The sequence below is a fragment of the Bidens hawaiensis genome, unplaced genomic scaffold, assembly GCF_021521415.1.
Source record: "Bidens hawaiensis isolate Kalapana, Puna unplaced genomic scaffold, B.hawaiensis_p1.1 tig00040086_1, whole genome shotgun sequence".
Classification (NCBI taxonomy): domain Eukaryota; kingdom Viridiplantae; phylum Streptophyta; class Magnoliopsida; order Asterales; family Asteraceae; genus Bidens; species Bidens hawaiensis.
The window spans coordinates 102,685-117,007 of record NW_027505647.1 but is presented as its reverse complement, the minus strand read 5'-3'; the positions used below and the strand labels follow the sequence as shown (position 1 = coordinate 117,007).

Here is a 14,323-nt window from a genome sequence, read left to right as displayed (position 1 = left end):
GACGCGTTAACGAGTTTTAACTCTAAAACGTCAGGGCCTTAGCCCAATAATATGAGCCTTAGCTCAAATTACTCATAGCATCCATCCTACGTATTGCGCAGCTGGACCATAAAAATACCTAAGCACAACTAAGGCAAAGCACATGCCAAAGCATAGTTGTTAAGGTCTCAGGTCGGGGCCGCGCATGGGATTATAATGGATATAGGCAGAGTAACACATACTGACACGTAAAGGCTACAAAACTCATTCATAATTCCCTATAATAAATGCACGATAACGTCGCGCAAAGAGGAATAATGAAATGCCAAGGCACGTGTCAGCATATTCAGAATATCGCAAAATAACTTGAAATATGACAACTGTTAAGGATTAAGTAAATATAATTTCCTTACAACCTTGTTCAAATTTCAATGTGTAAGCATACCTTATATTCAACAAGCACACACATGCAATATAAAGACATGAATTGGGAATGCGCAAGATGCGAGTAAGGGAAAAACAAAATTTCATTCCGAAACATAGAAGTTTACAAATTTACAAATGATGAGGTAGAAACTACAAACAAAAAAAAACAAGAAGGGCTTTTCAAGTCTCTATGTTAATATCAGCCTCTTCATCCTCCTCATCATTATTTCCTCCCTCAGCATCTGGCGCAACACGATCCTCGTCATCTCCAAACTCACCATAATCAAGCTGTTCGTCTTGAATATAGTCGTCTTCTGTCATGATAGCGTCAGGAGTAGGTCCTTTGGCCACGCCAGAGCCGCTGGCAGAGGTAGCGTTGCCCGCGCCATCATCATTGCCACCAGTCCCTTCACATTCATCAAGTAATTTCTTTAAAGCGCCAAGATCGGGCTGGTCAGCAAGCGCGGCTATCTGCAAGTCACAAGGAACAATATAAGTACCAAAGATTATGAAAATAAGTCAAGTAAACTCATTAAGGTTAAAATACCTGCTCAAGGATGGGAATTGGAGTATTCAAGTACTTCTCCCCCACCTCAGCCATGTCAGCGCAGATAGCTTCGAGCTGATAAGGGTAGTCAGATGGATTCTTCTTTAGCATGCCATATTCATAACCATCCTTAAACCCCTCAGCCCGACCCACCAAGCGCGACGCCGCATTACAGTCCATCACAAGGGTCTGAAACTCGTCTGAGTATTTCATGGCATAAGCGCAACGAGTCACACCCTGTGAAATCAGCCATTGACGGTCCTGCGCGAGGGAAGAAACATACGTCTCAAGAGCAGGGATTTGAGAGTTTAATAACTTAACAGTTTCCTTGACTTGTTCTAGCTCTTCTTTGTCAGACGCTGCTACCGCCAAGGCTTCATTCTTTTTCGCTCGCGCAGCATCAAACTCTTTCTTCAGGCGCGCAACCTCAGTCTCCAATAAAGATTTTTCAGTATTAACCTGCGCAATAGTTTGGTCACGCGCCTCCACTGCCAACTCCAGGTCACGCGCTTGACGCGCGTACTTAGCCGCATCTGCCTCTGCCACTTGCAGTTTCTCCCGCGCAGCTTGCAGCTCAAGCCCGCGCTTCACAAAAGCAGGGTTGGAACTTGCCCGGTTCTCGCTAAGTTCTGCTTGGAGTTTCTCAGCTTTCTCTCGGGCATCAGAAAGATTCCAAGCAGAAATCTTAGCCTCTTGCTTGGCCTCCGCAAGGGCATCACGTACCTTTATATAATCATTGCGAAGCTCTTGGGAGGCAGCAAAAAACGCAGACCCAGCAAAAAGGTGGTCATTAAACAAATTCACGCGAGCGCGGTCCTCTTGAAACCTCCTTTCAGCTGGAGGAACAGAGTGAGCCCAAAAGTCTTCACATACGCCCAAGGATTGGAATAAGCTCTCTTCAGTGATACTCCAGCTCGGGCGGTATATGTGATCGGCTCCCTACAAACACAAAGCAACGCAAAGAAACGTTTTAGTTATCTAAACACTAACTTGGAAGTCTGCACAGCGGAGCAAAATAAACTTATACCTGAGGAGAACCGGCAGAAAGATTAGCGCCAGCTGATGAGCTCCTGCCTGCCCCATGAGAAAAAGGCTGCGCCACAAAATCTCGTGGCGCTATAGGGCTTACGCGGCCACCATCAGAATTTTCAAAATTAACCTCCTCATCATCCTCTATAACAGGTCTCTTCTCCTGCGACTTGGAAGAATAAAAAATAGTCTCACGAGGAGGGCTTCGCGCAGGAGGAGGTGAGGGAGGTCTTGACGCTGTTAGAGCAGCGCGAAAAATAGTCTCCTGCTTCTTAGTGATCCCAATGAGGGGAGATTCAGTACTTGTTGGAGCAGGAGCAGAACTAACGGCGCCAGCGCTAGCAGTGCCACCAGCAGCTTGTGTGCCAGCTATAATTCCTATGAAAAAACCAACAAGCAGAAATGATTCATGACTTGAACTAAAGGAAAAAATCAGATAATCAAAGCGCAATAAATACCTTGGCGCACCGCAGTCCGCGAATTAAGCATCGCCATGAAGTCCATTTTCCCCCTTTTTGAGGGCAAAACAGAGGACTTCAAAACAACCTTCGGCATAGCCTTGGCACCTTGCTGCGCCTGAGGTTGAGCCACCAATGTTGCCGGCTCTACAAACATTTGAGTGAACAAAGCTTCATTAATAACTCTATCGGAATCACGCTCATAAAACCACAAAATATAAACAAAGTATACCTGTTGGAGAAGACGAAACAGCAGGCGCAGCACCGCTTCCCTTGTCCGCCGCGCGCAGAGATGAGGTGGCAGCACCATACCTCGTGTGGACTGGAGGATTGCCCACACCTTGAGGCAAAGAAGACGAGGAAAACTTGGAAGTAAAACCCTTGGTTTTCTCAAGTCCCTTCACTTGAGTAGGAGGAAGATTCTGGACAACAGAGGCATCATCTTTTTTCTGTTTTTTACTGGCCCCTGCGCCAGTCTTGCCTTTAGCTTTGCGCTTGAGTTTTCGCGCTTCAGCTTCTTCCTCCTCCCTTTCCTCTTCCACAGGCTCCAACTCATAATTAGCGAGCGCATCTACAATACGCGCAACAGAAATGTTAAAACCAAATTTGGTATTCTAAGGGCCTAAACACAAATACAAGGGCTTACCAGGCGCATCGCTGTCAAAACAAAATTCTAAGTCGACAGGGATGAACATATCATCGAAGCGATCAGGGAAAGCAACTTCCCCAGCGTTCAGGGCGACAGAGCCACCTTCTGTATGCTCGTCATAGGCGGCGTGGATGTATTCCTTGCTTTCTGCATAAAACAAGACAAGTGATATCAGCAAAACGAATTATACTCGCGCAAAATTAATGCAATGAACAAACAACCCACCTGAGCCATCAACATGGATGACAGGCTCAGTCTCGCTGTCAGTCCACCTCTTGCTCATACCAACCCCCACCAACGCTTCCTCGCAAATATTCTTGGCGGGGGATGGTTCAGCAGTTAATTTTTTAACCCACTCGCCAGATGGATTCTTAAGAACGTCATCATCCGCGGGCGCAAAAGTAATCGCGCGCACGGTCATACGAATGGGAATAACACCAGCCTTGATATAAAAGAATTTTTCAGCCCAGTCATGAAGGCTTTTGAAGGCAACAGTGCAGCACTTAACCTTCTGACTGCGCGGTGTGAATGAGAACCAAGAATCTTGGATTTTCGGCTTATAAAAATATTGAAAGCGCCGAGGGGTGGGCTCCTCGCGCTGAGCTTTGCACATGAACTCAAAATGAGTCATGCGCACTAATCCACAGGGATGGACTTGAGATATATGAATCCCATAAAATTGGAGGAGCGCACCTATAAACCTCGTCATCGGAAGACGAAGATTACAGTGGGTGAAAAAGTGAGAATATAAAGAGATATAGCCGGCGGGAGGATCCGCCGCCGTTTGCCCGGTCGCCGGGAGCAGACAACCATACTCAGGGAGAAAACCCTGAGAGGCGACGAGATTATCAAAATCAGGTTGTTTCAACTTGCAGGGAATCTCATCCCATCTCTTCACCGCCTTGTTCTTCCCTCCCTCCTCCGACGAGGCCTCGGCAACCCGAGTACCCTTGCCGGTTTTCTTCAAAGTAGACATAACCACTGATTTTACACGGCCTTTACTAGGGGAAATTGTGGTGTCTGGGTTATCAGACATACAATTGCGAATCGAACAATATGGTTACTTTAAGCATGGAATTCAGGGACAAAGATGAAAGCTCTTAATCGGAATATAAATGATAGGCAAAAGCTCTGAAAATGACAATGGAGATGAAGAAAAAACCGTTCAAAAGGTTTGGTTTTATAGGCCCAGGAGAGAGCGAGAGAAACAAGTAATAATCAGATCTACGCTCACGCGCCCCCACTCGCAGGCGTAGGTCAACATAAGCGCGACAAGTGTTCCTGACACTGTATGAGGAGACGTGAAAAGCCACTGTAGCACCTCGAGCACACGAAAGGTCTGACACATAACGTCTCCATCTCTGATGCATGTCAACACCAACCAACCACGTGCATTGACGATTCGTTTTAACCAAAGGGATGGAATTTCGCGCAACGCGCGTATAAGAAAAGAAAAAGAAAAAACAAGCCCTATTGAAAAAGCAAACTATTAAGTCTAATATCTATCTTACCTCGCTCGCGCGAGACAAGACACACATTAGACTGGGGGGGCTTGAAGGGGTATGCACCCGCCTTAACATCGAGCGGGGCGGGTCAACCCACAAGATATAGACAAGAGGCTTGAAATCAGGAAACATCTGCGCGTGGCGCATATCACATATGCGCAAGCGCAAGCGAGGCGGGTCAACCCACAAAGCCAAAACCTATGCGCAAGCGCATGAAACATCTGCGCGTGGCGCATATCACATATGCACACAACACACACATTTAGTGTGAGAATAAAGAGAAGACCTTGCGCATCCCCGGGATAGGCGCATAAAGGCCGCGCGTAAGTGACACGCAACAAATGTGACAATAGTCTAATCCAAATCAGGATAAGGACAACCATGATTGTACTCATCAGGCAACCTTCCAGAAGGTATCTTTTAAGGAATAAAGAATGTGATGATGTTGACAGCTGCCAATGAAGGGTGGACAACTCAGCAAAGCCCATGTGCCACCACGTGATGGCACATGGGTCAGGTGAAATACCTTGGTCAAAGAATAATCAATGAAAAAGCACCAGGTGTCCTAAGTACACGTGGCGCGAAGCAATAGGAGGAGGCCAAAAAGGCCCTAATTGGGTCTGAGCCCAATCATTGGAAACCCTAATACTATAAATACCACACCACCTCAACAGTAAGAGGCAGGCAAGAAAATATATGCTAAATCCTTTACTCATTTTCACATCCTGATTATCCTCTCCTCCAATATCTGATTCTCACACCGGAGGGTTACCCCAAAGAGGACCTCTCTGTCCCTTTCTGAGGGGTAAGCTCACGGTGCTGTTCGTTTTGTAGGTGGAAGAACCTATATCTCGGAAAACCATCGGTGATATAGCATACTCGTACCCGAGGAACGTTGATCGTATACAAGTAAGTCGATACACGCTTCTTCATCCCCCAATAACAACGCTCAAAATCATGACAACTTTCATCATTCAATATTAATTTCAATAGATTAGATTTTGAAATAAAAAAAAATAAAATAAAATAAAAAAGAAATCTTGCTTGTGTATATTAAACAAAAGTTATAGCTGACTTATTGGTCTGATGGCATAAGGTGTTTATTTATTTATATTAAAGTGGCGTGCATTCAAGTCTAGCAAAGTGTGAATTAGATGGATTTTAAATGTAGATTTTAGAAAGTGTGTGTATGCCGTTAAAGAAAAAAAATAAAAAGCTATAAGCGCTTGTAAATTTACTAGGCCAATTATGTTAATTGTTCACTTTGTGGCATAGTAAGATATTATATATGTAGCTGGGTATGGTGGATTATGTAACGGGACAAACTAGGTTGGCTCAAAGTTGGTTTTGAGTAAACCTAATCAATGTCAAAACCAGCCATTTTAAGGAAAAAAAACCATGTGTGTGGAAAGTAGATAGGGTGTTGATACACATCTAACATTAGATGAAGTGAGTTCGATATCACCAAAATCACACATATGATCTGAAACCTAGGGATTATTACGTCTAATGGAACCCAATAATGAGTTTAGTACGAATCTGTCGGGGTATGGTACTAAGAACCCTAATTTATTGTGTTTTGGGCTTATTTTATTATATGGGCTAATACATTTGTTTTTTGGGCTGAGGGGGTTTTGTGGAGGTAACCCTAACTGGGCTAGGCCCATTAGGGTACCATGATGGTGGCCATGAGGCTCCCTATATAAGGAGGTCTCCACCTCCTTATCAAGGGTTGGCAAATAGCTCAATAAGAGCCACCACCATATTTTTGTGTCTGTGAACAAGAGATCCTCTGGATTTCTTAGCGGTCACCTCCACACCCCCAAAAGTCACAGCAGATCACAGCAGCGGTCGGAGCAGAAGCAAGCAAGTCGTGGTTCGTTCATCTCGAAGTCCGTGGAAACATCGTCATGGGTCAGGTCAGATTCATTTCACGTTTCTACATTTTGGCGCCATCCGTGGGACGGCAAGGAACCACACTTCGCTTCTCGTTTCGGCCCTCCGATCTGTCCATCAGCATCTCAGATCTACGGATCTGTTCATCAGATCTACGGATCTGTTCATCAAGATCTACAGATCTGTTCATCAAGATCTCAGATATACGGATCAATATTCCAGATCTGTTCATCAATATTCCAGATCTGTTCATCAATATCCTAGATCTGTTCATCAATATTCCAGATCTGTTCATCGATATCTCAGATCTACGATTTCTTCTCTCAGATATGTTCTTCCGTAGATCTAAAAAATATTTCCAGATCTGGAAATACTATCAGATCTGTTGGAAGAAATACACAGGAAGAAATACTATCGGATCTGAACAATGATCTGGAAATACACAGGAAGAAATACCCGATATTTTGGGGAAAACCCTCATATCTGTGCTGAATCAGATCTGGGTTCGCTCACGCATCAAGCATGCTCAAACATTTGCATGCTCACGCATCGATGCTCACGCATCGATGCTCAAGCATCAAGCATGCTCTCGCATCGATGCTCAAGCATCAAGCATGCTCAAACATTTGCATGCTCACGCATCGATGCTCAAGCATCAAGCATGCTCTCGCATCGATGCTCAAACATCAAGCATGCTCAAACATTTGCATGCTCATGCATCGATGCTCACGCATCAAGCATGCTCAAGCATCAAGCATGCTCAAACATTTGCATGCTCACGCATCGATGCTCAAGCATCAAGCATGCTCTCGCATCGATGCTCAAACATCAAGCATGCTCATGGCGCATAGCACATGCTCAAGCATGCTCAAACATCAAGTGTGCTCACGCATCGATGCTCAAGCATCAAGCATGCTCTCGCATCGATGCTCAAACATCAAGCATGCTCAAACATGCGCGCAGGCACCGAGCGCGCGAAAGGTCAACCCACAGGATACAGACCGAGGCTTAAAATCAAGATGTCATGAAGACAGCCAAAACCTATGCTCATGGCGCATAGCACATGCTCAAGCATGCTCAAGCATCAAGCATGCTCAAACATGCGCGCAGGCACCGAGCGCGCGAAAGGTCAACCCACAGGATACAGACCGAGGCTTAAAATCAAGATGTCATGAAGACAGCCAAAACCTATGCTCATGGCGCATAGCACATGCTCAAGCATGCTCAAGCATCAAGCATGCTCAAACATTTGCATGCTCACGCATCGATGCTCACGCATCAAGCATGCTCAAGCATCAAGCATCCTCATGCATCGATGCTCAAGCATCAAGCATGCTCAAACATCAAGCATGCTCACGCATCACGCATGCTCACACATCATAGATGCTCACGCATTCAAAATCTCTAGATCATGCGCGCTACCGCGGATCAACTTCGGATTCCGCATGCGCGCTCCTGGCGATCACTCTTCGCCACAGCGGTTTGCATTCGCGCCACCGCATACATGTTTTTGCATACATGTTTCACACTTCCTTTTATTAATTTGAGCATTATGACAACATTATATTGACATCAAACTAAAAATAAAACGAAGTAAAACATACATGCGTGAGCTTCAAGCTCAAACGCGTTGACGAGTCTTAACTCTAAAACGTCAGGGCCTTAGCCCAAAAATATGAGCCTTAGCTCAATCTTAAAAGTTTGGAATACTCAGACCCACAGGCCTCGCGCCAAGGGTGGAATACTCATAAACCCACATGCCTCGCGCCAAGGGTGGAATACTCAGACCCACAGGCCTCGCGCCAAGGGTGGAATACTCAGACCCACAGGCCTCGCGCCAAGGGTGGAATACTCATAAACCCACAGGCCTCGCGCCAAGGGTGGAATACTCATAAACCCATATGGCTACGCGCCATACTAAAAGGTTCGGCCACGAGTCGCGCAAGCACCTATGACATCATTATTATTTTCTGGCCGTTTGTGCCTCCATTATTATTTTGAAGACAAGCCGGGATAGTCATCCTGCGCAGAAGAGGCCCTTGTCGGCCGGTCATTATCATCATTTTAAAGCTCATAAGTCGCCACGCGCGTCAAGCTTTATTATTCTTAGCTCGTAAGTCGCCTCACGCGCCAGCTTTATTATTCTTAGCTCGTAAGTCGCCTCACGCGCCAGCTTTTTTATTCTTAGCTCGTAAGTCGCCGCGCGCGCAAGCTTTATTATTCTTAGCCCGTAAGTCGCCTCACGCGCCAGCTTTATTATTTTACAGCTCGTAAGTCGCCGCGCGCGCCAAGCTTTATTATTCCTGGCTCGTAAGTCGCCTCACGCGCCAGCTTTATTATTTTACAGCTCGTAAGTCGCCGCGCGCGCCAAGCTTTATTATTCCTGGCTCGTAAGTCGCCTCACGCGCCAGCTTTATTATTTTACAGCTCGTAAGTCGCCTTGCGCGCCAGCTTCATTATTCTACAAGCTCGTAAGTCGCCTCGCGCGCCAGCTTCTTTATTATTGCAGCTCGTAAGTCGCCATGCGCGCATGCTCTCATTATTCTACAAGCTCGTCAGTCGCCTCACGCGCCAGCTTTATTATTTTACAGCTCGTAAGTCGCCACGCGCGCCAAGCTTTATTATTCTTAGCTCGTAAGTCGCCTCACGCGCCAGCTTTATTATTCTTAGCTCGTAAGTCGCCGCACGCGCCAGCTTTATTACTCTCAGCTCGTAAGTCGCCTCGCGCGCAGGCTTTTATTATTCTCAGCTCGTAAGTCGCTTCGCGCGCAGGCTTTTGTTATTATAGCTCATAAGTCGCCTCGCGCGCAAGTTTTATTATCAGGCCCCGCGCCACTATTATTATGATGCGTGCTATATCTTATTCATACTAGTGCACCATCATCATCATAAGGATCACAACATGTCATCATCATGGAGAAAACCTCCCAAAACTCAAAGACAAGGCCGAAGAAAAGGGAAGAAACCGCCTCACGATCTAACACACTTTATAAAGTCCAGTGCTCCACCTAAACGCTTGCACGCCTAGGAGCAACACTGGACTTGGGGGGCTTGTCGGGGTATGGTACTAAGAACCCTAATTTATTGTGTTTTGGGCTTATTTTATTATATGGGCTAATACATTTGTTTTTGGGCTGAGGGGGTTTTGTGGAGGTAACCCTAACTGGGCTAGGCCCATTAGGGTACCATGATGGTGGCCATGAGGCTCCCTATATAAGGAGGTCTCCACCTCCTTATCAAGGGTTGGCAAATAGCTCAATAAGAGCCACCACCATATTTTTGTGTCTGTGAACAAGAGATCCTCTGGATTTCTTAGCGGTCACCTCCACACCCCCAAAAGTCACAGCAGATCACAGCAGCGGTCGGAGCAGAAGCAAGCAAGTCGTGGTTCGTTCATCTCGAAGTCCGTGGAAACATCGTCATGGGTCAGGTCAGATTCATTTCACGTTTCTACAGAATCCAATACAAATTCTTAGTTCTCATGATTGATCACATAATGTATTCATGTACAGTCCCTTCTCATAAAATCTTTAGATCTGCCCATTGAGCTTCCTAAATACTAGAATAAAAATAATACCTAAACAATTGTGCACTCCGCCTCTTCTAACTTGTCAACAAAGCAAATGATATTAGTGACTCTAAAATCACCAACAATTTTTAATCATGCACGTTTCAAGTTAACCGAACGTTAACAATCTAACCAAATATCGATGGTGAATTGATTATTAAAAGCATACGCATGGCATGTCTCCGTGTCTTAAAAACGAAAACTCAAAACACAACACATGTGCTATGACTACTGACTAGAGGTGCACATTCTGGTTAACCGGTTAATAATTTGGTGGGAATAACAGGTTAGACCGGTTAACTGGGTCGGGTACTAACCGGTTTTGATAAAATAATAATTAAAAAAATCGGTTAACCGGTTCGAGTATTAACCGGTTTTTAATAAAATAATAAAAAAATCGGGTAACCGGTTTCGAAATCAATAATATAAACCGGTTGCTAACCGACGGTTAGTAACCGTTAGTAACTGGTTAGAGACGGACCGGTAAGAAAAATGGTTAGAAACCGGTTACTAACCGGTTAGACTGTGCACCTCTAGCTATGAGTCCTATGACCAAATGAAAAAAAACGCCCAATATATCACACGACCCAATATTCCTCAACTTCCAAATCTAGGCTAGTAGGCTATGTAGCCCAAGCCCGGTCCTTTAAGGAATGCATTCTCTAATGAAAAATTGAGGAAGCCCAATCACCACACAGACAGGCCCTATAGTAAAAGAGAAAAAACAGGCCCAATAGGCAGGCCCTATGATTAAGACCAGAGGTGCAAAAGAAAAAAAAACTTATTTCGGACCTGACCCGGCGGTTCCTACCTAGAACCAAACCCAAAGCTACTCGGCCTGCGGGTGCAAACCGGGTTTGGGTTTCTCCTTGGAACCGGAATCGACCCGGACCCGTTGGAACCATTTTCACCAATACCCAGTTAAAACCCATTTTGATTAGACCTGATATAATCCTGGCAAACTAGTCGGTCAAATACCCGAACATACCCGGAACCGGTTTTTACCCGACCCGATTCTTGACTTTTTTTTAACTATACCGGAACTGGTTCCTACCTGGTTCCGATTCCTAAAAATACCCGGTTTATGTGCCTCTAATTAAGACTTGTTAAATGCATGTAGTTGTTTCGTGAAGGGCTTACTGCCATAAGATCCTGAGAAAACACATCAATTTTTTTTAAACGACCAACATAATGAGTTTTATTGGTGGTGGGGGGGGGAGTGATGATAGCAAGAAGCAAGACCCACCAATACACCAACAAAATAACAAGATCACCAGCAAAATGAAAAAAAGAAACAACAAAGTGCCACTCCAAAAGTGGACAGAACCCCCAAAACCTATCAATCACAACCACTCGCTACATCCGAAACCGGTGCAAATCTTCCCAAGTACACCCGAGTCTCCGCGATCTATTCTTTATCCAAAGGAAAGTTAACACTTTAATACCCTCCATCAAACTTGTGACATGAATCGGGCTTCCATAGTGAACCAACTTGTTTCTCCTATTTCACAAACACCAAACTGCCACCAAACATATAGCGTGAAACACTCAAGCATTTTCCTTCCGAAATAAGGTATACTTATGCAACTCCAAAGGTCCCGGGGGCAAAAAATAAATAGACGGCCGTCTTGCACCATTGAGAGACTAACGTTCGCAATGAACCTTTAAAAGAACCTTTGAGACACAACATCTTAATGGACATTTAAAAGGAAGAACTTTAATTGACATTTAATATTAAAAAAAAAAACAATTAACCAAATGCCCCTAAGGTTTCAAATAATAATCTTAGCGTATTTGTTAGAATCGGTTTGAAATAAAAATAAGTAAATTGCATAACATAAGTTGTAGTTTAACTTATAGTTAACTACACGCTGATAGAGGTACAAACCTCTTAGCTGAGACGGAGTGGTTCTGAATTTCACAAAAACTCCCGTTCAAAATCCCACGACTTTCTCCCGACCTCCCCTATTTTTCTTCTTGCATTTTGTAACTATTTGGTGAAAATTCCCAGAAGCTGATGAAGAGTAACCTAGGAAAAAACAGGAAATGGAGCGGCGCTCCCACCCACTAGGGGTGTTCATCAGCTCGTATAACGGTTTATTTGGTTCGGATTTGAAAATTTTGGAACCCTATCCGAAATCCGATCTAATCCGAATTAGGAGCATTCCTATCCGACCCGAATTGAATTCGGATGGATTCGGATAATCCGAATAATCCATATAACAAATATACAAATTTATGTTTTATTAAATAAACATACAAAACTAGAAAATAAAAGTAAAACACTACAAGAACAAGTAATATAAGTAGTGTTAGAAGTATAACGACGGAATGTTATGACATTTTTGTCTATGGTGTGTTAAGTTGATTGAACGAATAATGAAGTTATGGTTATAAAGTTATTGTAAATGTTAATGGACTTGGCTATATATAGTAATAACATGTTATATATTCGGATTATTTTGATATCCGAATAATCCGAACTATCTGGAATTTTTTGAAATCCATATCCGAATCTAGTTATTCGGATATTCGGATCTATCAGATCTGAATATCCGAATAAGAATTCAGATCAGATTATTCGGGTTTCGGTTTCGGTTCGGATTTCGGATTTCTTGAACACGCCACCACCCACTATTGGTTTAGTCAACAAAAGTTAAAACCGGTTTATGGTTGGTTTCGGTATGGGTTGAAACCGATTTCTTGACCAGATTATGATCAATTTCGGTTCGGGTTTTGACCGATTTTGGTTCAGTTAATCAGTTTGTAACCAGTTTTGATAAAGAAAATTACAAACCAATTCCAAACCCATGGTTTTAATCAATTCGAAACCTTTTTTTATTTAATCATACGGTTTCAATCGATTTCAAACCGGTTTCTACATAACCGGTTTCAAACCAGTTTAGTTTCGATTCCAATGTCAGCCTTTCAGGTCAATTCAATTAACCAATTTATTTACTCACCTCCACAGCTCCACCCCACTCCATACCCCATTCTACACGTTTAGCTCACCCCATAAACATGGAATCTAACTATCTCACCTTCTTCATTAATAAACAAAACTTAATACTATTAATAATAATATTATTATTATCATCATTATTGACTTTTGACTTTTTGAGTCATTGTCACACTAAACTAAACCAAACTAAAACTTTATTATTTATAAATAATATATATATATATATATATATATATATATATATATATATTCCGCCACCGCCTGCCGACCACCACTCACGACGGAACAACCAATACCCACACGACGGAGTATACACAGCTCTAATCTTCAATAACAACCCTAACCTCACAAACCCTAACACCCACACCAATGGCCACCACCACCGCCACGTCATCCGTCCGCCCATGGCTCACCTCCTTCCTCTCTCTCTCCTCCATCTCTCTTCCTCCCTCTCTCCCAGACCTCTCTCTCCGCTTCCACAACAACCTCCACACTTTCCGCGCCAATTACGTCATCATCTCACTCATCATCTTCATCCTAACCCTAATCCTCCATCCAGTCAAGGCCGTCATCTTCATCATCCTCATATCCACGTGGATCTACTTTATTGGCTACCGAGACGAGCCGTTGGTGGTGTTTGACATCGAGATTAGTGACCGTACGGTTGTGATTGTGTTATCTGTGGTTACAGTTGCTGCGGTAGCGGTGGCTAGGGTTTGGTGGAACGTGTTTGTGTCGGTTTTGGTGTCGGCTCTTGTCGTGAGCTTGCACGCGATAGTGATGGCGCCGGATGGTGGCGAGTCGCCGTACGGATCGTTGTTGTCTGGTGGCGATGAGGACGGAGGTGCGCGAGGCGGTTATGTTCCGGTTTGAGTGAGTTGGTGAAGAAACGAAGAACTAAGGGCGCGTTTGGTTTACAGGTTTAGATTGATAGATTGATGATATTAGTTATTGTTAATGTATACATAAGAGATTGATTGATGAATGATGATTTGTCAATGAAATTTACTTGATATTGATATGAATTTGGTTCATAGATTAGGGGTGCAAATGAGCTAAGCTGCTCACAAGCTACTCGAGATCTCGAAATTAACTAAGCCCGAGCCTAAACGAGCGTATTATAGCGTTTGCAGGCTGTTTAAGCTCGTTGAGCCTAAATGAGTGTAGCATAGCGTTTGTAGGTTGTTTAAGCTCGTTGAACCTAAATGAGCGTTGTTTTTGTTCGATTTGATTTTATAATGGTTTCTGGTTGTAAAGTGGTGGCTGGGGTTTGGTGGAACGTGTTGGTGTCAGTTTTGGTATCG

General features: G+C 44.0%; 1 protein-coding gene across 1 annotated transcript; it reads left to right on the top strand.

Annotated features, from left to right (window-relative positions):
- The first annotated feature begins 13,375 nt into the window (after nt 1-13,375).
- Nucleotides 13,376-13,909, top strand: LOC143614496 (PRA1 family protein D-like). The gene has a single exon (XM_077087918.1). The coding sequence runs from the start codon at nt 13,389-13,391 to the stop codon at nt 13,890-13,892; it is 504 nt and encodes a 167-aa protein (XP_076944033.1). The 5' UTR covers nt 13,376-13,388; the 3' UTR covers nt 13,893-13,909.
- The last annotated feature ends 414 nt before the right edge of the window (nt 13,910-14,323 follow it).